The sequence below is a fragment of the Heterobasidion irregulare genome (assembly GCF_000320585.1).
Source record: "Heterobasidion irregulare TC 32-1 unplaced genomic scaffold scaffold_06, whole genome shotgun sequence".
NCBI lineage: Eukaryota > Fungi > Basidiomycota > Agaricomycetes > Russulales > Bondarzewiaceae > Heterobasidion > Heterobasidion irregulare.
Genome location: NW_009258202.1, coordinates 2,129,812 through 2,152,039, shown reverse-complemented (window position 1 = coordinate 2,152,039; position 22,228 = coordinate 2,129,812). Strand labels below are relative to the sequence as shown.

The 22,228-nt window shown below is 56.3% G+C and overlaps 10 protein-coding genes across 10 annotated transcripts; 5 read left to right on the top strand and 5 right to left on the bottom strand.

Moving 5' to 3' along the window:
• Window positions 1–305: 305 nt before the first annotated feature.
• Window positions 306–4,593, bottom strand: HETIRDRAFT_452497 (uncharacterized protein; the record flags this gene model as incomplete). Its single annotated transcript, XM_009549445.1, has 15 exons — window positions 306–404; window positions 475–506; window positions 607–674; window positions 740–792; window positions 908–1,155; window positions 1,224–1,354; window positions 1,425–1,539; window positions 1,598–1,877; window positions 1,937–2,006; window positions 2,064–2,225; window positions 2,333–2,620; window positions 2,685–2,731; window positions 2,789–3,727; window positions 3,783–4,205; window positions 4,264–4,593. The coding sequence occupies 15 exons, from the start codon at window positions 4,591–4,593 to the stop codon at window positions 306–308; spliced, it is 3,285 nt and encodes a 1,094-aa protein (XP_009547740.1).
• Window positions 4,594–4,969: 376 nt separating this feature from the next.
• On the top strand, window positions 4,970–5,727 carry HETIRDRAFT_427868 (uncharacterized protein; the record flags this gene model as incomplete). Its single annotated transcript, XM_009549444.1, has 2 exons — window positions 4,970–5,046; window positions 5,112–5,727. The coding sequence occupies 2 exons, from the start codon at window positions 4,970–4,972 to the stop codon at window positions 5,725–5,727; spliced, it is 693 nt and encodes a 230-aa protein (XP_009547739.1).
• A 759-nt stretch (window positions 5,728–6,486) lies between these two features.
• HETIRDRAFT_452495 (uncharacterized protein) lies at window positions 6,487–6,798 on the bottom strand (the record flags this gene model as incomplete). The annotated part of the gene is made up of 1 exon (XM_009549443.1): window positions 6,487–6,798. One exon carries the CDS (start codon window positions 6,796–6,798, stop codon window positions 6,487–6,489), a length of 312 nt encoding a protein of 103 aa, XP_009547738.1.
• Window positions 6,799–10,859: 4,061 nt separating this feature from the next.
• Window positions 10,860–11,623, top strand: HETIRDRAFT_440595 (uncharacterized protein). Its single transcript, XM_009549441.1, has one exon. The coding sequence runs from the start codon at window positions 11,141–11,143 to the stop codon at window positions 11,315–11,317; it is 177 nt and encodes a 58-aa protein (XP_009547736.1). The 5' UTR covers window positions 10,860–11,140; the 3' UTR covers window positions 11,318–11,623.
• HETIRDRAFT_410194 (uncharacterized protein) lies at window positions 10,931–11,131 on the top strand (the record flags this gene model as incomplete). Its single annotated transcript, XM_009549442.1, has 1 exon — window positions 10,931–11,131. A coding segment is annotated over one exon (201 nt), but the record flags the coding sequence as incomplete, so codon positions are not given.
• Window positions 11,624–11,788: 165 nt separating the features above from the next.
• On the bottom strand, window positions 11,789–13,590 carry HETIRDRAFT_146467 (mitochondrial carrier protein). Its single transcript, XM_009549440.1, has 6 exons — window positions 13,117–13,590; window positions 12,857–13,031; window positions 12,716–12,797; window positions 12,279–12,659; window positions 12,030–12,206; window positions 11,789–11,973 (listed from the first exon to the last, which is right to left on the bottom strand). Exons 1-6 carry the CDS (start codon window positions 13,308–13,310, stop codon window positions 11,900–11,902), a joined length of 1,083 nt encoding a protein of 360 aa, XP_009547735.1. The 5' UTR covers window positions 13,311–13,590; the 3' UTR covers window positions 11,789–11,899.
• A 281-nt stretch (window positions 13,591–13,871) lies between these two features.
• HETIRDRAFT_169799 (uncharacterized protein) lies at window positions 13,872–14,033 on the bottom strand (the record flags this gene model as incomplete). Its single annotated transcript, XM_009549439.1, has 1 exon — window positions 13,872–14,033. The coding sequence occupies one exon, from the start codon at window positions 14,031–14,033 to the stop codon at window positions 13,872–13,874; it is 162 nt and encodes a 53-aa protein (XP_009547734.1).
• A 93-nt stretch (window positions 14,034–14,126) lies between these two features.
• On the bottom strand, window positions 14,127–16,202 carry HETIRDRAFT_427865 (uncharacterized protein; the record flags this gene model as incomplete). The annotated part of the gene is made up of 9 exons (XM_009549438.1): window positions 14,127–14,219; window positions 14,287–14,379; window positions 14,439–14,577; window positions 14,681–14,775; window positions 14,843–15,189; window positions 15,254–15,473; window positions 15,527–15,625; window positions 15,680–15,808; window positions 15,879–16,202. 9 exons carry the CDS (start codon window positions 16,200–16,202, stop codon window positions 14,127–14,129), a joined length of 1,539 nt encoding a protein of 512 aa, XP_009547733.1.
• Window positions 16,203–17,122: 920 nt separating this feature from the next.
• On the top strand, window positions 17,123–18,355 carry HETIRDRAFT_320976 (uncharacterized protein; the record flags this gene model as incomplete). The annotated part of the gene is made up of 3 exons (XM_009549437.1): window positions 17,123–17,469; window positions 17,524–17,736; window positions 17,791–18,355. The coding sequence occupies 3 exons, from the start codon at window positions 17,123–17,125 to the stop codon at window positions 18,353–18,355; spliced, it is 1,125 nt and encodes a 374-aa protein (XP_009547732.1).
• Window positions 18,356–18,589: 234 nt separating this feature from the next.
• On the top strand, window positions 18,590–21,961 carry HETIRDRAFT_319278 (uncharacterized protein; the record flags this gene model as incomplete). Its single annotated transcript, XM_009549436.1, has 9 exons — window positions 18,590–18,874; window positions 18,936–19,045; window positions 19,094–19,303; window positions 19,353–19,427; window positions 19,475–19,673; window positions 19,724–21,038; window positions 21,090–21,215; window positions 21,274–21,737; window positions 21,791–21,961. The coding sequence occupies 9 exons, from the start codon at window positions 18,590–18,592 to the stop codon at window positions 21,959–21,961; spliced, it is 2,955 nt and encodes a 984-aa protein (XP_009547731.1).
• Between the last annotated feature and the right edge of the window lie 267 nt (window positions 21,962–22,228).

The following is a 22,228-nucleotide window of genomic DNA, read 5'->3' as shown; positions in this document are numbered from 1 at the left end:
CAAGGCTGATTGGCCGGTCTACACTGGTAACTACTACACGGAAGGAGGGATACACCACGAGTGACGAGCCGCAAACGGTCTAGCAAATGGACATGGGGCCACTGAATCAAGAACGGCTCAAGAGAAGAAGAAAAAAAAAAAGAGAAAGAGTAAGAAAAAAACACGGGCCATCAAAATCTATGAAAATGTGCTACACCATGCATCATGCATCATCCTCCCACCTAACGTGTCGACGTCGTCGTATATGTCTATCTGCGTCTGCGTATGATCACAGGGAGCCGAGAAATTACTTGCTGCATCTAGATTTACAGCGCGTCGGGCGAGAGGTCGCCCAGAGTGTTAATGTCCGCGGCGCTGTACGCGCTGAGCAAATCCTGCGTCTCGTCCCCGTAATCGATAGTTTCCTGTAAATAAAAAAAAATGCCGACGATCAGACGACGCACGACATCGCATCAGAAACAAAAAAAAACCCACGTCAAAGTAATGCTGCGCAAGACTGCGAGGAGCTAGAGAGAGAGAAAAAAAAGGAAAAGGGCGCCGCGCAAAACGTGATCAGCACCTCGTACACCCAAATCCGACAGGGTCCAAGACAGATAGATCGCTTACTTCGCGGGGTCTTGGGGAGGCGACAGCTAGCACCGCTCTGCAGGATGTGGTACGCGACCAAACCGGACCTTGACGAAACAAGGCTTCCATCAGACAACGAAAAACCTCCAACAAGCCAGAGGACGACACTCACCACCCAGTCTGATGTGATGCGCCGAGGCCGCGACCGTCATCGCCATGGAAGTACTGCGACAAAACACACCATCAGACCCACGCTCGCATTGATCCCATCTCCCACTCCCATAAGGAAATCCCACAAAGAGACTACAAAGCGACGTCCAAATCAAAATTCAAAACGTACCTCGAAGAACCAGACGTAGTCCCTAAAGTTAGGATCAAAGTCCAGCTTTTCGTTGCCGCCGTTGAGCGCCCTGCGGCCGGCGACGTCGCGCCCGAAGATGTGGATGATCCGATGCTGGATCTCCTCCGCGACGCCCACGAGGTTCATGTACTCGCCGCTGCCGGTCGGACACTCGACCTGCAGGTCGTCCCCGTAATACTGGTGGAACCGCTGCAGACTCTCGATGAGCAGGAAGTTGACCGCGAGCCCTGTTCCCGACGCAACGGCAGCGGTCAGACGATCCAGCGAACGAACGGTGGGTGCAACGAGAGCTTACATATCGGGCCTCTCCAATTGGAATTTCCACCAAACATCCCGGACTTCGATTCCCCGGGCCAGTAATTGACTTCGTGGCGCTCTCCGTTGACATCCATACCCCACGGGTGGTCCTTGTGCTTTTTAGACAAGCTGCGAAGCGATCAAAGACGTGTCAGCAACCGGCCTCCTCCAGAAATAGCTCCCCTCAGCGGTGACGTACGATCGGATGCCGTGCTCGCTGAGGAACTCGTCCTCGTCCAACATCTTCTCCAAAATCTTGACGAGACGCTCCTTGCTCGCGAGAGCCAGGAGGAATCGTTCACCGCGGCCGCGCGCTAAGAATCATCAAAATCCCCGTCAGGACGCGAACATCGCAGCGCGGACATTCCGCACCTTTCATGTTCGCCATGTTCCTCCCCGAAACCTCGGGCCGGTTGTCGATGAACCATTCCATCCGCTTCTTGAACCCAGGCAGCTTGTCGACGACCGACGGCTCCAAAGTCAACGTAGCATACAGCGGGATCAAGCCAACGAGGCTTCGAACGGGAAGCTGCATCGCGTTGTTCGGGCCCCACTGGATCGCGTCGTAATACATGCCGTCCTTCTCGTTCCACAGGCTCTGGGTGCTCTCGCCCTGGCTATAGGTCATGGCATCGGCTATGAAGATAAAGTGCTACGAGCGCCACGATCGTCAAATTCAACGATCTCAGAGGACTGATGATGAGAATTCACCTCGAAGAACTTGGAAGCAATGTCTTCGTATACGGAGTTATGTTTCGCCAGCTCCAAGGCCATGCTCAACCTGCATACATGGCATCAACATCGTCTCACTGCCGCCGTGTGACAAGGAAGGACTCACATGTTGAGACAGTAGAACGCCATCCAGGCCGTTCCATCGGCTTGTCGAAGCTTTCCACCCGTCGGAAGCGATTCCGACCGGTTGAAGACACCGATATTGTCTAGCCCAAGGAATCCGCCCTCAAACACATTCGAACCCGCCTCGTCCTTGCGGTTGACCCACCTAAAACAACAGCCCGTCAGCATCACCGACCGCATCACCGAGCACAGCGACACGGTAGAAAAAAAAAATGACAACACGAATATCAACGAAAACAGAACCGCACGCACCACGTAAAGTTGAGCAGCAGCTTCTGGAACACGCGCTCCAAAAACGGCAGGTCCTCCCTTCCATACATCTTGCGCTCGATCTTGAACACCCGGAACGTCGCCCACGCGTGGACGGGCGGGTTCACGTCCGAGAAGTTCCACTCGTACGCGGGGATCTGCCCGTCGGGCTTCATGTACCACTCGCGTGTGAGCAGGTCCAGCTGCTTCTTCGCGAACGCGGGGTCGATCGCCGCCAGGGGGATGCAGTGGAACGCGCTGTCCCAGGCCGCGAAGTAAGGATACTCCCACCTGGCGATGGGTGCTGCCCGTCAGCAAGGGCAGAAAACCACGACGCGAAGAGCGGGCGGCTTACTTATCTGGCATCGACAGAATGTCGGCGGCATGGAAGTGCTTCCACTCCTGCGTCCATGTATGCGTGTGAGCGGCGAAGTAAAGCCTTCTCAGTATAGCGCTTACCCTGTTGCTCGTCCTCCATTTCCTCTCCGGCGGAGGAGGCGGCTGTGCGGCGTCGCCCTCCAACCAGTCCTTAGGAATGAACTGATAGTACTGCTTCGTCCACATCATCCCGCTCAGCGCCTGCCGCATGATCGCGCGCAAGTCGTCGCTCATGGGTGCCTGCACGAGCGTCCCATAGAACTCGTCCGACTCCAACCGGCGTTCTTCAATCGCGTCGTCGAACAGCCCCTCATCTTCTAGCGTCGGGTCCTTCTGCGGCGTCTGCGGCGTGAGCTTCATGCGCACGACGGCGCACCCACCTTTGCCGGGCACGTTGGTGAAGGTGTAGTGCGCGGCGGACTTCGTGCCCGTCTTGGCTGGGTTGACGAAAATAGGTTCCGAACGAGGGGTCGGCGGGCCCCGCTCTTCGTCGGACGAGGAACCTGAGGAAGTGCCATTGCCATTGCCATGGCCGTTGCCGTTGCCGTTGCCGTTGTGGCTATTTCCATTGGTTTTCATATGACTGTTGACAGACGGGGGACGGTGCGCAGGGACGATGTGGTCGTGGAATCCGTCCTTCACATACGGCGATTTGTTGGGTACGCCCCAGAGACGCTTGAAGTTCGTGTCGTTCTCCGTGAAGAGCAACTCGGGTTCTACCGCGACGTCCGCATCGTCCCCACCTTCGCTGCCGTTGCTGGCCGGTTCACCGTCGGGTCCGACGGGAGGTGGGGACGGGAAGCAGTATAGATGCGTCTTGCCCAGTTTCTTGTGGACCGCGGTGATCCTGTTGTTCGTCGTGGCGGAGAGAGAGGGTTTGGGAGGGGTGGGAAGAGGCCACGACCAGGTGTTCGGGAACCACAGCTGAGGGATGATGTGCAGCGTCGCTGGATCGGGGCCCCGGTTGTATGCCGTGATCCGTATGTATACATTGTTAGGATCGTCCTCGTCTTTTGCGTACTGTTATCGCAACGACCGTGAGCGATCGCCAAATGCACGGACACCGATGGCCTACCTCGACAAACACATCCCAGTACCTGTCCTCGTCCAAGGCGTCAGTATCAAGAAGCTCGTATTCCGCGACCTCGCGCCCACGATATTGGTTCTCGCGAACCAGCTCGTCGTAGGGATAGGCGCGTTGGGGGTACTTGTACAAAAACTTCATGTACGAGTGCGTCGGGGTGGAGTCCAGATAGTAGTACAGCTCCTTGACGTCCTCGCCATGATTTCCCTGGGGGCCCGACACGCCGAAAAGACGCTCTTTGAGCATGCGGTCGTTCTCGTTCCACAAGGAGAGCCCGAAGCACAGCCGCTGGTGGTTGTCGCTGAAGCCTGCGATGCCGTCCTCGCCCCAGCGGTACGCGCGGGAGCGGGCCTGTTCGTGCGGGAAGTGCGCCCACACGTCGCCGTTGTCCGAATAATCCTCCCTAACGGTGGCCTTGGCGCAGAACCCGAGTGAGAGGTACGACAGCGCGAATGGAGAAAACACGACGCACCCACTGTCTGTCGGAGAGGTAGGGGCCCCACCTCTTCCAGTGCCGCTCTTTCTTCTCGTCCTGATCGAGCCGATGGCGCTCGACGCTGTGGTAGTTCGCGCCGAGCTGGGCGCGTATTTTCTCGCGGTACGTCTGCGGGGCCTGCTCCTGCTTGACCTTGGGGGACGCGTCGGTGTCCGAGGGGTGCTTGGACGACTTGGGCGGCTGGCGAACGGGGGTGGGTGGGGTTGGCTTTGGAATCTGGATGAAGAGCGAAGGGTCGGAGCGCGGCGGGGAGTCTGCGGATGGCTGTGCCCTGAAGAGCTTTTGCTGGAGGTTTCTGACGGACATGGTGGTCGGTGGACAAGGGGGGGGGGAGAGGCGAAGACCTGCAGCGCCGCAAGTGGCTCCCGTGTTCGAGTGGGTTTATAACGGAACCGGCAGCCATATCGCGATGACGTCGCTATCTCCCCGCTCAAATCGCGTCCCTCCAGCCTCTGCAGCGGGAGCATCATGCTTGTATTTTTTTATTTTGGGAGACTTCACCTGGAAGCGACGCCGCGCCCCAGCGAGCACAGCCCACGGCCAGGTCAAGAAGGGGGCTCACCGTCGAACTCTTATGTTTTTGCGCGCATCTCGCGCTCGAAACGGTGACGTCAGTTGCCTGTTCTGGCGACGCGCACCTGTTCGGGTACCCGCAGACCTCCCGAACTTCATCTGCGCCAGCATGGCCGTGCACCTCAACGCGCCGAACGCACCCACGTTCTCGCCCGCCTTCGAGCTGGAGGGCCTCATGGGCACCTGGTCCGTCTTCCCCTCCCGCGACGCGTCGACGATCTGCGCAGAACCCCAGCCTGACCCCTTCGCAGGCACGTCACGCACTCGACGCTCCCGCTATGGAAGGTCAGTCTCCCGTCCACCCAGCCCCGTGTCCCCATCAGCGCGCTCAGCCGCCCCCGGCAGGACAAGAAAGACGTGACGATCTCCTACGCTCCCATAACAACCACACCGGGCCCCTCGCCCTCCTCGCCCTCCTCCTCCGCACCGCGTCCGACGCGAATAAACGACCTCGTCGAATACCGCTCCATCGCCGCCTCCGCCTCCTCCAGGCCCTCCCGCGTACTCGGCGTCGACACCCTCGACCCCGCCTCCCCCACCCGCTTCAAGTGGCGCGGAAAGGGCCTCCTGATCATCGCCTCCTCCCGCTGGCACCTCCTCGGCTACCACAGCCCCGTCCCCAGTCCCAGTCCCAGTCCCGGCACCGGCCCCGATCCCACCGTCGCTGCCGACGCCCCGCCCTCCTGGGCAGTCACCTTCTTCGAGAAGACCCTCTTCACCCCGGCCGGCCTCGACATCTACGCGCGCGCCCCGGAGGGCCTCCCCGCGGACCTCCACGCCGCCATCGTCCGCGCCCTCCACGCCCTCGGCGGCGAAGTCGCCGACCTCGCCGCGTCCCTCTTCGAGGTGCAGCGCAGCGCGGCTTGACTCGACCGCCTGCCCGACCGGCGCGCACCCGAGGAGACCTGGTCACAGGATCGTGCCCGCCGGTCGGGCATGCGAGGAGACCTGGTCACAGGAGGTCTAGTCTCGACGCATCTCCTGTGCGGTCGTGTGTCTGCTCGCTATCTCCAGGGGCCCAGTACTTCGTTGCTCACACTCCTATCCGGTGGACCCCGCGCGCGATCGCGATCATAGTACGTATTATACCAAGAAGACGCTACACTACACATCACACCACACACTGTGCGTAGGCCATAGGCAGCCGTACCGGAACTCCCCCCCCACACACCCAACCTCCCCAATGGTCATGATCTTCGAGCCCCATTCACACACACGCACGCACTTATACACAAACGACCTGAGATCAACTCGATTTATTCATCCACGTCGCAGCGATATAAAGAGAAAGTAAAAAAAAATCAAATCAATCAAAAAAAAGGTATAGAGAAAAAAAATACAAGAACGGCATGTCCGGACAATAGAGTGAAGCGTAAACAGCAGCATCATGACGCATCGCGATATAAGTAAAACAAGGGTGCTCTCGAGCCTGTGTGTAAAAGCAAAAGCAAATCTCCAGCCACAAAGCAGACCGTACGCACGAACGTCGGTCGTCGAACGCGGAACATCGAACCATTGCGAGTATGGGGGAAAAGGGGTCGTGTTGTTGGGGGTATAATATGCACAAGCGCGAAGCGAGCGGACTCGGGGTTGGAAAATAGGCGTTAGAGAAGGAAGCCGAGCAAGTTAAGGTATGTGTGCGGGGAGCGTTTCGATGGTTTGGCCCGCGGGGGTGCCTGCGAGGCCGGTATGTGTATATGTATTCGGCGGAGGGGTCGATGGGAGTGGGTGGCGTGCGGATGCGAGAAAGCATGGGAGCCGGCGCGCGGACTGGTCAGTCGGTCGCGTCGGGTGAGATGCTGCGGCGCCGACGGGGTGGGGAGAGCGAGAGTTTTGAACGAGCGGAGGAATTCTAAACGAGCGGGATGGGAGTCGAGGGCGCGAGCAATCACACGCGACCGAGAAGCGCCGCAGCGGCGGCGGCGGCGGCGGCGGCATATGGCGACAAGAAAAATGAAGTGGAAAAGAAAGGGTAAGCAAGCAAGCAAGATGGGACGAGACGAAGATGTATCGCACTGCGGCCGCAGGGACCGACGCAGCGCCCCGCGGCGCGAATAAAGATACTCCAACAACACCAACACCAACAACAACACCAACACCAACCAAAACCGCCCCCCACGCTCGCGGCGCACGGCAGCCACTCAGATCCGCCCGCGATGCCCACGACTACCCGACGCGGCCGCCGCCCAGCCCGCGTCCGCCGCGCTCAGCACGCTGCTCGCCCAGTCCTCCTCGGGCGCCGTGTCCTGCGCGTCGTCCCAGAGGCTGAGCCTATTGTACGACGAGGACGAGGACGACATCGACGCGAGCGACGCGGTGGAGAGCTGGGCGCGGAGCGCTGCCGGCGGCGGTGCCTTGGGCGGATCGCGCGTGGCGGTGGGGGTCGCGGACGGCGGGGACGCGTGGGACGCAGGGCCCGTGTGGGGCGAGGGCGGGATGGAGGTGACGGCGGGGTGGGGGCTCGCCGATCTGTCGCGTGACGCCGGGGCACTCAGCGCCTTGGCCTTCTCCCTGGGCGACGCGGCGTCTGCCTTGCGTTCCCCTCCGCCTCCGAAGACCACGTTCAGCGGCGACGTCTCGAGGCTCATGTTCAGCACGGGCGGCAGGTCGAACGTGCTGCCCGACGGCGCGGTGACCATCGACGCGGTCGCGGACAGGGGGGTCGACGGCGTCCCGGACGAGGTCGGGGACACGGGGATGCCGCTGTACCGGGACGACGGGGTCGGGATGGGGACGTCGCACGGCGTCGCGGGCAGCGCCTTCGAGGAGCGCAGGGACGACATGGAGCGCTTCGAGAAGAGGGCGGTCAGCGACGGACGCTTGCCCCGCGCCAATTTCGAATTCGTGCGCGCGAGCGGCGGCCCATGCGCGTCCGCCGTCGAGGGGGACAGAGACACGAGATGACTGGAGTGCCGCACGGAGACGGGCGACGCGGGCGTGCTTTCAGAGGTGGGGAAGGTGATGGGTGGGCTGATGCGGTGTATTGAGGGTATCATAGACGGGTTCTCGAGGTCTACGATCGCGGGGTGAGATGATGAGATGCGCTTCGACGTCGATGGATCGTCGTCATCAGGGGCGAGGAGCACTGGCTGAGGGAACGGGGCGCCTTCGGAAGATGTCGATGGAGTGATCAACGATTCCGCCGATGACGAGAGCGGGGGAGGAGAATGGGGGTTGTACAGTGGACCGACGCCGCCCCGGAGAGTGAATCGACGCGCTTCCGATACAGACATGTACGACCCGCTGTCGTCAGTGGACGACATCCTGGCACTTCCTTGAATCGAAGAGATGTCGCTGTGGGCATAGGCGTCCCCGTCCAGATCATGGCCCGGATCAGCCACAATAGGAGCATCCGACAAAGAAGACGTCTGCGTCTGAACCTCGGATGGGCCCTCGCTACCATCATCGTCCTGGACAGCCTCCTCGACGTGATCTGCATCTTGCGGCGCGATCTCCAGCTCATCGTTTTCTTTCGAGTCGCGAGTGACCGGCTCCGCGGCCTCGGGGGGCGGAGGAGGCTTCCATATACTGGCAGACTCGCACAGGACCCTCAGAATCTGAGGACTCATATTCAAGCTCGGACAGAATATCAAAGTCAGATTGCTCAGCGGCATCCTCGTCTCTTTGCGCCGGGCGGTAGCATTGATCAGCTCCGTTACAGTTCGCAACAAGTCTCTGTTGACGGGGGGCAGGCGCGCGATGAGGTTGGTAAAGGCAGCGAGGAGAGATGCAGAGGGCGCGCGCAGGCCAGCGAAGTTGGGCATCGCGAGGGTGGACAGAGAAGGCGGCTTCCGCAGAGCTGGGCCATCACGAGGCCCAGAAGGCAGCCCTGGGCCTCTCGAGCCAACGCTGACCCGATTCAATGGACTCTCTTCCGACCTGCGCGTGGTGTTCTCTGCAATCATGGCGGCTTCGAAGTAAGGATTCAGGGCGTGGGTCAAGATCGGCTCAGGCACTGTGAGTTGGGGAGATCAGTGGCCTTGCCCCTTCATAAGAGGGTTCCTGCGGCTACGTACGTTCGCGCAGGAAGGCCTTGAATATGGAAGAGACGGCGTGTGGGTCCAAGTCTCCGGGCGTGCTCTCCGCGATGTAGTAGTCGGCCCCTGTAACGGAACAGAAGTGAATTGAAGAGACACAGAGAGGCGGAAGTCACGTGACCGCACCTGTGTCGAACTCTGCGCGCAGCTTTGCGATGTGTGACGCGCGGCCACTGATGCTGATGAATGGAGGGAACTGTCAGCCAGGCTGTCACCCCCGATACGGCGTGACACTTACCGAAATAGACCCTCCTCCTCGACTCCCCATTTGGACAGATGCTGGACACAGCGTACGATCAGCGCCGGCAACAGGCGCTCCTCCAGATCAGAGTCTGCGGTGATATATAAACTCATAAGCAATCGCGCCTTCCGTCCACACACTGCACTCACCTATCGACGTCTCCGGTCCATTGCGCTCCGTCATGGCGAGGCGCACAGGATCAATGGCTGTGTTCCGCACGCACGTCTGCAAGTCTCTGCCAAACACCAACCCTCCCGCAACCGGAGCGCCAGAGCCAGTTGGACGCATAGGCCCGCGTAATCGTCTTCCCAGCCTGGGGCCCTGCGACGAGCCAAAGGCGTCCGAGTCCGACACAGACGAAGACGTAACTGAGGACGATATGCTCCACGACCCCGAAGGCGCGTTGGGCGTGCGCCGCTGCTTGCCTTTCCCAAGGTGTGCATGCGTGCTCGGCAGATGTGACGACGAAGACTGGTTGGAAGACGTGCGCCCAAGCTTGTTGTCCGGAAACGAGCCGGGCCCCAGCTTTCCGGCCGATGAGGCGTGTGGGTTGCCGCCATGATGGGAGCTCAGATTGCCCCACGCACGCCCCATTTTCTCCACCGCGCGCTTTCCGAAACCCATGGCGAACCCAGCAGCAGGAGCCAGGCCGTTTGTCATGCTTGTTGTCGTCTGGCGAACGGAATGGGGAGGAACGATCTCGTGTTGATGGTGCGGTACGGGTAAGGAGGGCTGAGGCATGGGACGAGGTGATGTCGGCGCAGAGGCAGAAGCAGAAGCAGCTGTCCAGGCGGCTAAGCGGCCTTTGATGTGACTTCCAGTCGACTGCGAGGTATCAGTACTGCGTGATGGCGCGATGATTCCATTCGCAGCGGCACGGGTCAACGTTGGCGTGTCCGACTTGGACGTCCTTCGCATCGGCATGGGTCGGGGAGGAGGACTCACACTACGGTGGCTAACGGGGACATCATGGGGAGGTGATACGGGAACACCAGGCGAAAAGGGCGAAGTGAAATGAATGGAGATCGAGTGCCTCTTGCGCGCGCTCAACGAGCCTGAAGGTGAAGTCTTTCTACCCAATGGGTCTGCGGGCGGGCTAGTCGAATATCCGGACTCCACGGATTCCTCTGGCATCGTAAATTCCGCCTCGGTGATGATCGCACTCAACCTCTTGTTGGTAGGGACGACGGTGTGCGTAGAATGCAAAGATTCGGCCATGGACACGGGGCGAGGGGTGCGAGTCCCACTTGCGGTGGCGGATCTGGGGCGTACCGTATGATAGCTCGTCGTCGTAGCGTCACTTTTCCTCCACTCTTGTTTGGACTTCTCCATTTCCTGATCCTTCTTCTCGCGCGGAGATCTACTCATGGCAACAGGTATGTCGCTTGCCTTCTCGTTCTCGGTGATGTACTCCAGAGCCGGAGCGATGCTTGTGCTTGAAATCATGAAGGTACCTCGCTGATCGGCACGCGGGGAGGGAGACGGTGAGAGCTGCGGCTTGAGTGGCATCTGCCTATGCAGAGGTTTGGGTGGCGGTGTGGGTGGAACGCCAGAAAAATCTGGGGAAGAGGGCGACGACATCGGGCGGCTATCGGCCTGCGCGGAAGGTGATTGTACTTGGGGAACATGACTTGGTCCGGGCTTGCCGTTAGAAGTAGGTGTCAAGCCCGAACCTTTCTGAACTGGATCAAAAGGCTCAGTCCGCGGCCAGTCTTGAGTCTTGGATTTCGCAGGCTGCGCTGTGCTAAATATTAGCGATGCATCTTCTGATTTTTTCCTGCGTCCTGCGAAGACTCGCTTGAGCCTCGAGCCCGTGCTGTTGGTGGACGATGTGCCTCTCGATGGTGAAGGTGGGGGACTCTGTGATGGTGAGTTGAAAGGGATGGGGCGAGAGAGTATCTGGCCCATGGAAGATGGGAGGGAGGAGGAACGAGGGGCTGGGGCAGCGCCCGAGGGGAAGAGATGCTTTGTGGATGAAGAGGAGACAGAGTGATCGGGGGTAATGATATCGGATTGGCTCGAGTTTGATGCAGGGGCAGCGGGCAGGAGGACAGAGTCGCCTGCGGATGACGAGAGCGAGCTGGAAAGGGATGTCGAGGATACAGAAGAGAGCATGATGCCGGTCTGGGCTGCCTCGATGGGACAATGTGGCATGGCAAGCGGTCAGGAGGGGGAATAGAAAGAGAATTGATAGATATAGGAATGTGTCGTGAGGATGTGACCTGCAATCTTGATAGACAGTGAATCCGAATGATATTGGGCGGGGCGCTAAGCCTGGCAGAGAGTCTGGGGTGCTGCGGTGCTGGAAACGGGCGAGGGGGCAGCGCGAGGCAATGCGGGTGTAGCGAGGCAACAACGAGACGGTGGGTGACGGTGCAAGGGGAGGTCACGCCCTTTTGATCGTATCAAAAAGGAGTAATGCTCGAGCCCCTACCGCCGAGCCCCTAGCGAGTGCATCAATATACTTCTTTCTGCTCTGTTGTGTGGGGAGAACAGAGGCGTTGTGTGTGCAGGGAACCGTCGCCGTCCTCCGCCCGTCGTCGTGTCCGCCGGAAGAAGCCGTGCGGCCACACTCTTTCATTTCGGCCCGCCGTGCCCCTGGGCTCCACCTTCCCGTCAGCGACCGTGACACTCCCCTGCCACCCTCCCTGGACATGTAATTTCCGGCACTCGTTCATAATTAAGTGATCCTAGATCAACAGGCCCTCTATACAACAGCGACGCCAACGGTACAAAATAAGTGTGACCACCAACAACCCTCTCACGGCCCGAGCAGGAACTCCTTCACCAGCTCATACGTGAAGAAAGACGTGGCGATACTCGGCGCGACCTTGACTGTGGGAAGAACACGATCAGCTCGATTCCCCCGCAGAACAGAGAGAGCCACTCACGGAGGTTCGGCCACAGCCCGCGGTACATCCCTCGCACGCCCTCGTTCCGGATGATGCTCCGCGTCGCATCGATCGCGCTGCTGTACTTGTATCCCAAAGCACTCGAGCTCATCCCTGAAACCTGCATCTTGCGCCGGACAACGTCGAAGGGGTATGTGATCGTCTGCGACACCGCACCTGTGATCAACCAGACGGGCATCATTCGTGCGCCGTCAGCGACAGCGACATATATAGAGAACAAAGACGGACCTGCCAGAGCACCGCAGCTCAACTTCCGCACCACGCTGCTCTTGCCGGGCGGCGTGACGATGCCCCTCAGCAGCTCGTAAGAAGCAAAATTGATCCCGACGTACGGCGCGACGCCCGTCGCGGTCGCGACCATACCGCGGTAGAGCGCCCGCACGCCGCCCTCTTCGCGGATGACTTTCAGAGTCATGCCCCACATCGTCAATTCTGATCGTGAACGGAGGGCGGCGGACGATGCTGCTGAGGACGTGTGGTATGCGGAGGCCAGCGCAGGCTGGGCAGGTGCGGCGGCGGAGGATGGGGTAGGAGATGGAGATGAAGAGACGATGGACGCCGTCGCGATGGATAATCGTGAGCGAATCAAGTCTAATGGGTATGTTGTGCCTTCAACGGGTTCAGTTGTATCGCAGCCTGTACTGGTGTAGACGGAAAGCGCTCACAGACAGAGGTGATCCCGGCTAGCGCACCACTAACCAGCCGTGTTGGGGTGTCCAATTCCCTTGCTCCATTCTGCGTGAACCACTGTCCAAAAACAAAAACGCGTCAACGACCGAGAGGGCCTATTGGGCTCTCTAACGTACCTTTTTCAGCTGCTCGTACGTCGTAAACTGAACAGCGCTGTACGGGATGATCCGCACGCAATTAATCCCATTGCCCCGCATGAATCCCCTGAACCCTTCCTCCTTGAACATCCGCACCAAGCTGCTCCACACGCCCTTATACTGCTTCGCGTCCCCCGTCCGCGGCTGCACCTGCCTATTCGAGCCAGTTGAGAAAAGCGCCGACAAGACCGAAGAGCACGTCCTGCAGGCGCGCACAACAAGCGGGGATAACGACTCACTGGATAATCTTCAGCCTCTCCAGAGGACTGACGACCGTCCGCGAGGCAGCGCCAGCGACGCCGCCCGCGATGAAATACGACGAAATCTGCGGGCTCAAAAACGGTGCGGGGGCCTTCGCCGGCTCTGATGCAGGCGCGGTCGACACGGAGTCGCCTGTGCTGACCTTCGACGACTGCTGCTGCTCGGATGTCATGATGAAATTACTCCGATGGCAATGGAGGGGTGGTGCATGGGCTAAACGCGAGGTCCAAAGCTATCCGAGTCCGATTATAACCAAACGTGTGCGAGAGGACGCTCTAAACAGCTGCTTCGAGCAGGCGAGCCTGACTGATCCTGGGGACGGGGGGAGAAAGTAGGGAGCGAGGAGGAAGCGAGGGGCAAGACCGATGCGTGGAGCGTCGACGTGGTGCTGTGCGATGGCCTCGGTGCGGCGCGCTGCAGGTACCTTTCTATTTATCGGTGCGGTGGCTGAGCTGGATCCGACAGATGTTGCGCGTGCGGGGCCATCGGAAATTTCCTCAAAAACTCGTCCCGTATCGCCCAGCTTCAGGCCGACCCTTTCCCGCAGACGAGGTGTTCATTGGCTAGGGATGCGCCATCGCAATTGCTATCTACCATTTGTCGACCCACGGCATGGTCACCGGCAAAGAATCGCTTCTTTTATGTGGGAAACACGGCATGGTCTGGACCGCGCACATGAGAACGGTTCGAAACCAGAGCGCGCTCCGGACTTCTGAATCAAGCACTTCGGTCTTCATTCAATGCGCCGCAAGGGCGAGGAAAGCGAATGGAAAGGGATGTAACTTTTTTCGCCGCACATACATACACCCCGCAGACAGCGACCAATAATGTACACCGACGCCAAGATGAGTAAACCGATGAGTAGTACTAGCCGCAGAACGCGAAAAAGCGACATATAGCAAACAAATGGACGAATAATGAAAGCAATCGAAAATCCATATCTCTGCAAGAAGTTGAAAAGAAGCAGCTGGCAGTGGCGCGGCGCCTTTTAGATGATACTGCACTCCCCGCCTGGAAAAGAATTACAAATCGCCTCAGGCAGGGATTGGAGCTCGAGCACCATCTCGGTTATCTGGGAAGCCTAAAAAAGAATGTGCTTTTGTCAATAATCGATTCTCGAGGCAGGTTGGATCCAGGTGGCGACTTACCTCGTCCACGTCCGCGTCCACCACCCCTTCCTCGCCCGCCACGGTGTTCACCATCACCACCTCTCCACTCGCCATTGTGCCGACCACGGAAACCTATAGCGAGTAGATCAGATTAGTGAGAGATTACAGAGTCATTCCAAGCAGTCGCTTACCACCACGGTCACCACCCCGGAAGCCTCCCCTGCCACCACGGTCCCCACCACGGAATCCCCCACGCTCGCCTCCACGTCCTCCTCTGTGCCCACGTTCTCCACGTTCTCCGCGGAACCCACGCCCCCTGCCACCTCTCGCCTGAGTGAAACCATCGTCATCGACGACGCGATCCCCGTTCACAGCGGCCGGAGCATGATTGGCAGGCGCCTGAGGAGCAGGCGCTTCAACCGGCGACGGTGACTCCGATGTACCAAACTTGGCGTGCAAGCCCGCAATAGGGGGAAGGTCGCCTTCGTCGTCTGCCCAGTCGATGTTGCCTGTACCAGAGGGCGGGACCTACGTCGCACACAAAAGGATATCATTTGAGACGGTTGAAAAAGGTCAGCCGCGAGCACCGACGAACCTCTGCAACTGGCTCAGTTGTGATTGTCACGGTTTGCTCCACAATCGTATCGTTAGCGACATATACTTCGGTGATCGTGGCAGTCACTTCCGCAAGAGCAGGACCATCCTCAGTACGAGGGACTTCAACCCAATCTTGATTGCCTTCAGTTGTAGCATTCTCCAACTCGCTTTCTTGCATGAAGTGGAAGCTTGCAGAGGTAGACGGAACACCATTTGCGCCAGCGACGGCGACCTCTGGTGCGCTTTCTGTAGGCACCTCAGGCTGTTCTGGAACTGGTTCATCGATGGGAGCTGCTTCCTCAGGTGGGTTGAGGGAAGATTGTGTGAGATCCAAGAATCGAACATCTAGTGGGGATAAACACGAAGATGATGAATTTGTCCTTACTTTGAAAATGTGTCATGAACTCACAGGGAATAGTCTGGAAGTCGCCCTCTCCAGACAAAAGACCACTGATTAACTCTTGCTTGAGCTCGCTCTCGTCGGCGAGTAAATGGTCAGCGGCGGCAAAAATCGCTGCGGCCTCGGAATCGTCGACTGCCAGCGATGAAACTGAAGGATGGCGATCGGCAAGCAGCGAGCGAAGGCGGAGGAAGCTAAGAATTGATGAGGTTTTTGCGGAGTGTGCGCTCTGTCGTCCTCGTTAGCTCTGCTATGCCAATGACAGGAAAATGAAAAACGCACCTGTGCCTCTGCAACAGCCTCTGCGATACGCAGAGCAGCCGCCTGTTCTGTTGCAGCGAGCTTTGCAGCAAGCTCGCCGGCCAGCTCAGCCTCATGTACCTAGAGAGAGGGACTTATGAAGCGCGAGGCTGTCCACAATGTAAGCAAGCTTACCTCCACTGCCTTTTTCAGCTCCTCGAGCTCTTTGGCAACGGATTCAAGCGAAGGAAGGGTTTTCAGCGTCCGCCTTTGGTCGTCGTTGAGTTTTGCGGGATCCGTCGACGCATAACTCTGAATGCGCGACTAGAGGGAGCAAATTTTGATATTTATCCTATTTTACGAGGAGAGGGCCTCGACAGTGGAAATCACTCACAATCTTCTTGGTGGTGACCTTCAAACGCTTTGATATGATATCGACCACTGGGCTGAGGAGAGCCGTTTCAATTGGGGGATGCACTCCATTCGCTGTCGGAGGTTGTACAGGAGGCTCCTCCGCGATAGACCCTTCTTTGGTGTCAGACTCCTGAGGAGCCTTGTCTTCAAGAGCCGCAGAGGTAGAATCTGGGATAGCGATGGATTCCACGATGGGGGACTCCCCATCCTTCACCTTAACAGACTTGCGCTTCTTCTTTTGTGACTTCGAAATAGGAGGAAGAGGCGGTGCGCCTGGGACGATGCGTTGAGTAGAATCGGCCATTTTTCTGTTTGACGGAAAGACCAAGAGGGTAAGATAGAGATGAGCTGGAGAGATTGGTCTTGAGGTGTTCAACAGGAGAAGGACGCGCCGAAGTGACAGCGTTCAAAGAGCCTCGGAACCCCCGCACACCACTTGTTCTCACGCTCCCGACATGAATCTACGTCAATAAACCTCTCATACAAATTGTTCGACGCCTCACGTATTCGCGCGATCCCATAGAGATGCCTATCATGATGTAAAGAAAGGTGGGATTATTTCAGGGCAATGCCAGTGGTTTCTGCGATCGAAAGGGTACTTGATGCGGCAGCTCGTCAGACATCGCACTGTGATTGAACTTGATAGAACGTCTCCTTCAAAGACTTTCAGTAGTATAAAGGGTAGGTGCAGCGAGCTTTCTGGATTCACATAATAGCAGCTAGAATCAAAGTGAGCGCGGTGTCGTCTCTAGCTATTTACGCCCTTCTCACAGGTTGATGCAGGCATCTTTGGCTTAATCAGTCTTAATTCCACTGCCCCGGCCTGTGCAATGGAATGGGTCAGAAGGTATCTGTACTTGAGTCGCATCCAGGGGCTTCTTTCGAGGTGGACATGAGGCATCGCTTATCCAGAAGATTCGCCATCGTATCTCGTGGATCTATGCTGGTTGTGTCAAAGATGTCTTCTACCCCACGACCTTGATAGCGTCAGGCCATAACAGACGAACTGGCGATCGGTACGGAATGGGCGTCCTTTTGAATATCGAACGTGGAATTATTCATTCATCAAGGCATAAAGGCCTTCAAATTCCGACTGTCTAAGCATTGGGGCGAATGATGTCTTAGACCAGTAGCTGAGACGCTATGCTCTATATATCACTCGCGGGACCGTCTCAGATCTCTCCTTCCCCCGCTTCCTGCTCGCTTTTTTGATCTTCGTCTCATATGGTCGCTCCCTTCACCACGGACAAACTGAATGGCCTCAGCTCCAATGGCTATAACGTGTCACTGAAGGTAGACTCGCAGGCGAAGCTACCACCCATCAGCCGTTACCCCTCTCTTTGCTTTGAGGATGGAAATCTGGCAATTCTCGCCGAACAGTCATATTTTCTAGTGCACTGGGGCGTCCTCAGTCATCATTCTTCATATCTTGACCAGCTCCTCAATCCCTCAAATTTCGACGCCGGAAATCGCCTGAATACCAACGACCGTTTGGAAGGCAGGCCCGTGTTCTCCGTCCAAGAATCGCCGAAGGACATGTTCATATTACTATCCGCCTTGTATGATGGCCTGTAGGTGTATGCCGTAGGACTGGGCGTGATGATGCTGATGACGCGGGACCGTAGGTCGACTATCCACGAGGAAGTAAATGATTTTCAGACCTTAACAGTTCTCCTTCGGCTTTCCACAAAGTATCAAACTACACGCTTGCGCCTAGAAACGGTTACTCTGCTACTCAAGAGCTGGCCTCTTACTTTGGACCAATGGGATCACAAGGAGTTCGGAACGTCTTCAACGAGCAGACTTTTCTCGCTCAGTGATAGTTCACTTAATCCTATGTATGGCTCACAGATACTACGACTTGCCTCATTTTCTGACTTGTCTCTGTGAAGAATGATCATCAACCTTGCGCGCGAGGTTGATGTGCTACAACTCCTTCCCTCGGCCTTTTACGACCTTTCTCGTCAGCTACCTAGCTCTGTAGCGGCGGGATTTTTGGATTCGTCGTCATCTCACCACCAGCTCTCGCATGAAGATCTAGTTCGACTCCTACAGGGCCGTGAGCTTGCCTCCCGCTTCTTCTCCACCTTCATCGTCAACGAGCTCGAAGGCCGTCCCCCCTCACGCTGGTGCTATAATAGCAATGCCGATGATCTCGAGAGGAAGAAAAAATGCCAGATCGCATTCGAGAACATCACCATCGAATTACTTCGCGACGTCAACGGCGTGGTGTGCAACCGCACCTCGGATCCGCTGTTTGCGATGGGCGAAGGCTTCAACCTTCAAAGCAACGATGCAGCTACTATTGGTCCACGACTATCAAATAAGTTTCGTGCATGCGACGCATGTAGGATCGAGTTTGCGGCCGCCGTTGATGCCGCGAGGCAGGACTTTTGGAATAGGCTTCCAGAGTGGTTCGATGTAGAGATTCCAGCATGGAGAAGTTCTGTGCAATGATATATCGTTCGGCATGACATGAAATTTCAGTCGTCACTCACTATAATTTCTGTCTGAGACCAAATCACGGTACTCCTTCGTACCTTTACTCGTCGGGACCTACCCCTTTGATTCGTCATGGCTATTTGTCAGTCTGCTGAGGAGACTACGACGCGCTCATGGTTGACGCGACGCGTCAAACCATGGTGTAGGGTTAGGTCTGCCACTTGACCTCAAACTATCATCGACGAGAACATGTCCGACCCTTTTCCCCTACTTCCTCCTCTAGATTATCCACCTGATTCAGAAAGCTATGAGCTACCACCTATATTCCCCGCATTTTCTGTTCCTAGACTGGCAGACAAGCCTCAAGATCCTATCATGGACACCTTGAGATTCACTCAGAGCGCTCAGAGGCATTTGGCAGATCCTCAGCTTCTGCCCCCTGAGGTCATAGCTTTGACAGATCTATGGCTTTCTGACTCTGATAAATCTCATAACATCTGGGCCCACGCGGCAGCGGCAAGCTCAACAAACCAGGTAAGCCAACTCAAGGTATCTGGTGTCCATTTGTAGACGGTTGTATACGATTTGATCATAGAGCTACATCAAATCATGGGATTCTCTTCGCGCTTCATTTGTTCAATTAGCATCCCCGGGACCTTTCTTGTCAGATCAGAGCAACCGCGTATTCTCATCCGCACGTTATCAGTCAGTACACCCTCTTGATTGGACTTTATTAACTTTGACACGACCAAGCGTCAACCCTCGCATTCATGATACACAGACGTACATAATTCACGCAACTGTGTCGGAGGTATTGAAGTCTATCAAAATGATTTTGATTGGGACTTCCTCTCCCTTGTATGCGTGGGACTCCCCATCTGAGATGTTTATCCTGACCAGTGGCGAGCCCGGGAAGCAGGGTGTCCTGGTCATTGATGGCAAGGATGATATTATCAGTGAAAGGTTGGATTACTTTAATCGTTTATGCTAACATTCTCATGCTACAATTTAGTTTTATGCGTCGATTTCTGTCTATTGGGACTCTTCTACGGCGCCTAGAGCTATTCACAGATACAATTCGACGGCAGTGAGTTTTAATGTCATCTTATTGATATTTGTCTCAACTCAGCCTAGGTCCACTACAATCGCTCCCACAGTCCACGCGTTCATACACGCGTTGTCCTCTTGTGTCGAGTATACACGACTAGGTCTAGCCGACTTTCCCGACAATACCGGCGATTCAATGCACGACTTGGACACGCCAGCAGCCACATGGATGCATCACGATGAGTATGAACAGATCTTGGCTGCGCTTGCGTCTTTGTGTCGACGGGTAAGTGCATTGTTTCACTGGTGGAATATATAAATGAAATACATCTGCAGGACATGGACATATACCCTCCGAACTACAGGGATCTTCCAACTTCCGCCGAAACGATACTATCCGATATCTACATCGCCCTCGAATCCCACATTGAGCGCGGCTCCCCCCGACGTGTCGTCGCGATGTTCGCCTACATCCTGACAATGACATGCCAGGACTATTACCGGTATCTTAGCCGGTCCGTTGGTTACAGTCGCGATTTTGTGGTCTTGAACGCTCACAAATCGGCTACCTCGCAAGACCTCAATTTAGACTTCGGGGTCATAAATGACGATGAGCAAGATGATGAGCAGACAGAGACAGATGAAATCGACATAGAATTTCCTTGCTTTATGGGCTCTGACGTAACAGAAGCCCTGATACGAGCTAGGGATTCTCTGAAATTGCTTCGTGCAGCTCAGCCTGAACACCCGTTGCTCCAAGGTGTTTCTTCGTACCAAGAAATAACTTGGTTCTGGACCGACAAGGACGTCCAGGCCGCCTGGACCCACCGAGAGCGGTGCGAACTTTCCACTGATCACCAACATCAGGAAGAAGACGGCGTTGTGAACCAACACGAGCCAGTGGCTTCTGACCAAGACGTGCTTTCACAGTTTCAAGTATTCGACCTTGAGCCTGGCGCCCATCTCGTTGCACCTTCGCCTTCATCACAGCATCCGAACCGTCATCTGGAGCAATTTATTTCTACATTTCCCAAGGGTTTGCCGACGATAACGCCAACCCTCCCTCACCTGACTTCCTTGGTCATCTCCCCTCTTCTCGAGCACTGTTACGCTCTTTCTGGTGCCTTGCTCAGCCTTTTCCTTTCACGCTCATCATATCTGAACTTACATGCTCATCTCTCGCTCCTCCGCTCATATCTTCTTCTCACATCTCCCATATTCAAGGCGCGTCTACAAGGCGCGTTATTTTCGGATGAGGACAATTGGCGGTTCGAAGGGAGTGAGACGCGAGCACTTGCTAAAAAATCTTCGATGCATAGGCTGAGGAGAGCCAAAACCCCTTCGGGAGACGGCCCCGAAAGTGGTTGGCAGCCTGAGGAAGGCACTGGGCCGTGGGCAGTTGGACTGGGACTGGGACTGGCGGAGAGAGACTCGTGGCCCCCTGGGGGTGCTGATCTAGGCTTCTATCTGAGGACAGTGATCATGGATTCGTTGGAGTCGCTTCACGGTCTGGAGCGCTTTGACAACAATGAACACACGGAGGATAGCGACGAAAACAAGAGGATCTTCGTAGAGGCAGAATATAGGCTTGGATTCGCAATTCGCGACCTTCCTGTTGGTACAGGTCGCGAGAGATGGCTTAATCCTTGCTGTGAGTTTCTTTTGATTTTTCAATTCAAGAGACTAAAGGAGCCTTTTGTAGCAATCGAGTCTCTAGACTTCCTTTACATGGATTACAAGCCACCGCACCCCCTCGACGTCTTGCTAACGCCAGATGTATTGTCGAAGTATCAACGTGTCTTCTCATTCATTCTGCGCCTCATGCGCGGTAAGTGCATGTTTCCTTGTCCCAGACGATGTTTTTCATGAAACTGTATCATTTGAAGTTCAAAGTGCATCCAGCACTCTTTTCCGCATGACCAGAAAAATATCCAATCCGCTCTTCTCGACACTCTCATCTGCGAACAAACTCCTCCTGCGCTTCCGCTTCATGGCTCAAGCTTTCGTCGAAGCCCTATCATCCTACGTTTTTGACACGGCCATCCGTGGTAACTTTGATGCCTTCCTAGCACAACTCGATGTTTCGCCCACAACCTCCGCTTCTGGGCGATTCTCAGATGTCTTCGTCTTGGCCGATTTACACTCTTCTGTGCTTGACGATATACTGAGCGCCTGCCTGTTACGTTCCGGGCAGCGCGCCGCCGGAGACTTGCTGAGAGGATGTCTAGAGTTGGTGCTCGACCTCTGCATCCTGGCAGGGGAATTACGGAGGGGCAGGATCGAAGAGTACAAGGCTCAGCCAGTCTTGGAGGATCTTTTCTCTTCGTATACGGAGAAAATGACGACCCTAGTAAGCATTTTCTGGATCTCGATCGTGTGGACCCTTCTAAGATAGATCTGCAGGTGAAAGTACTGAAAATGATGATCGACAAAGGATCTTCGTCGTCTCATCTACCCATCGAATTCGCTTACTTGCAAGGAGTGACGTCTGGTTCTCCCATGGCATCCGGCGGCACAGGCAGTTTGCACTACTTGCTTGCCAAGCTGGACGTCGGAGGATGGAAAGGTGGCTAGGAGCGCCCTATAACACCGGAGCCATGATGATCGAATCTGTATGTATTGCAGTTGGTATACCGTGCCGTTGTAATGAAAAAGAAAGGACAAAGCGAGAGAATGAATGCATAGTTCTGAACGCGACGAGATGAATAGCAATGGACGAGCAAGGAGAAACAGATGCGCATGGTGTCGTGACGTCGGCGTGAGTATGACCGCCCGCACAGGATACAACTATTTAATAAACAGCTAGAATGAAGCGCACAACAGAGATGAAGATGGCGAGAA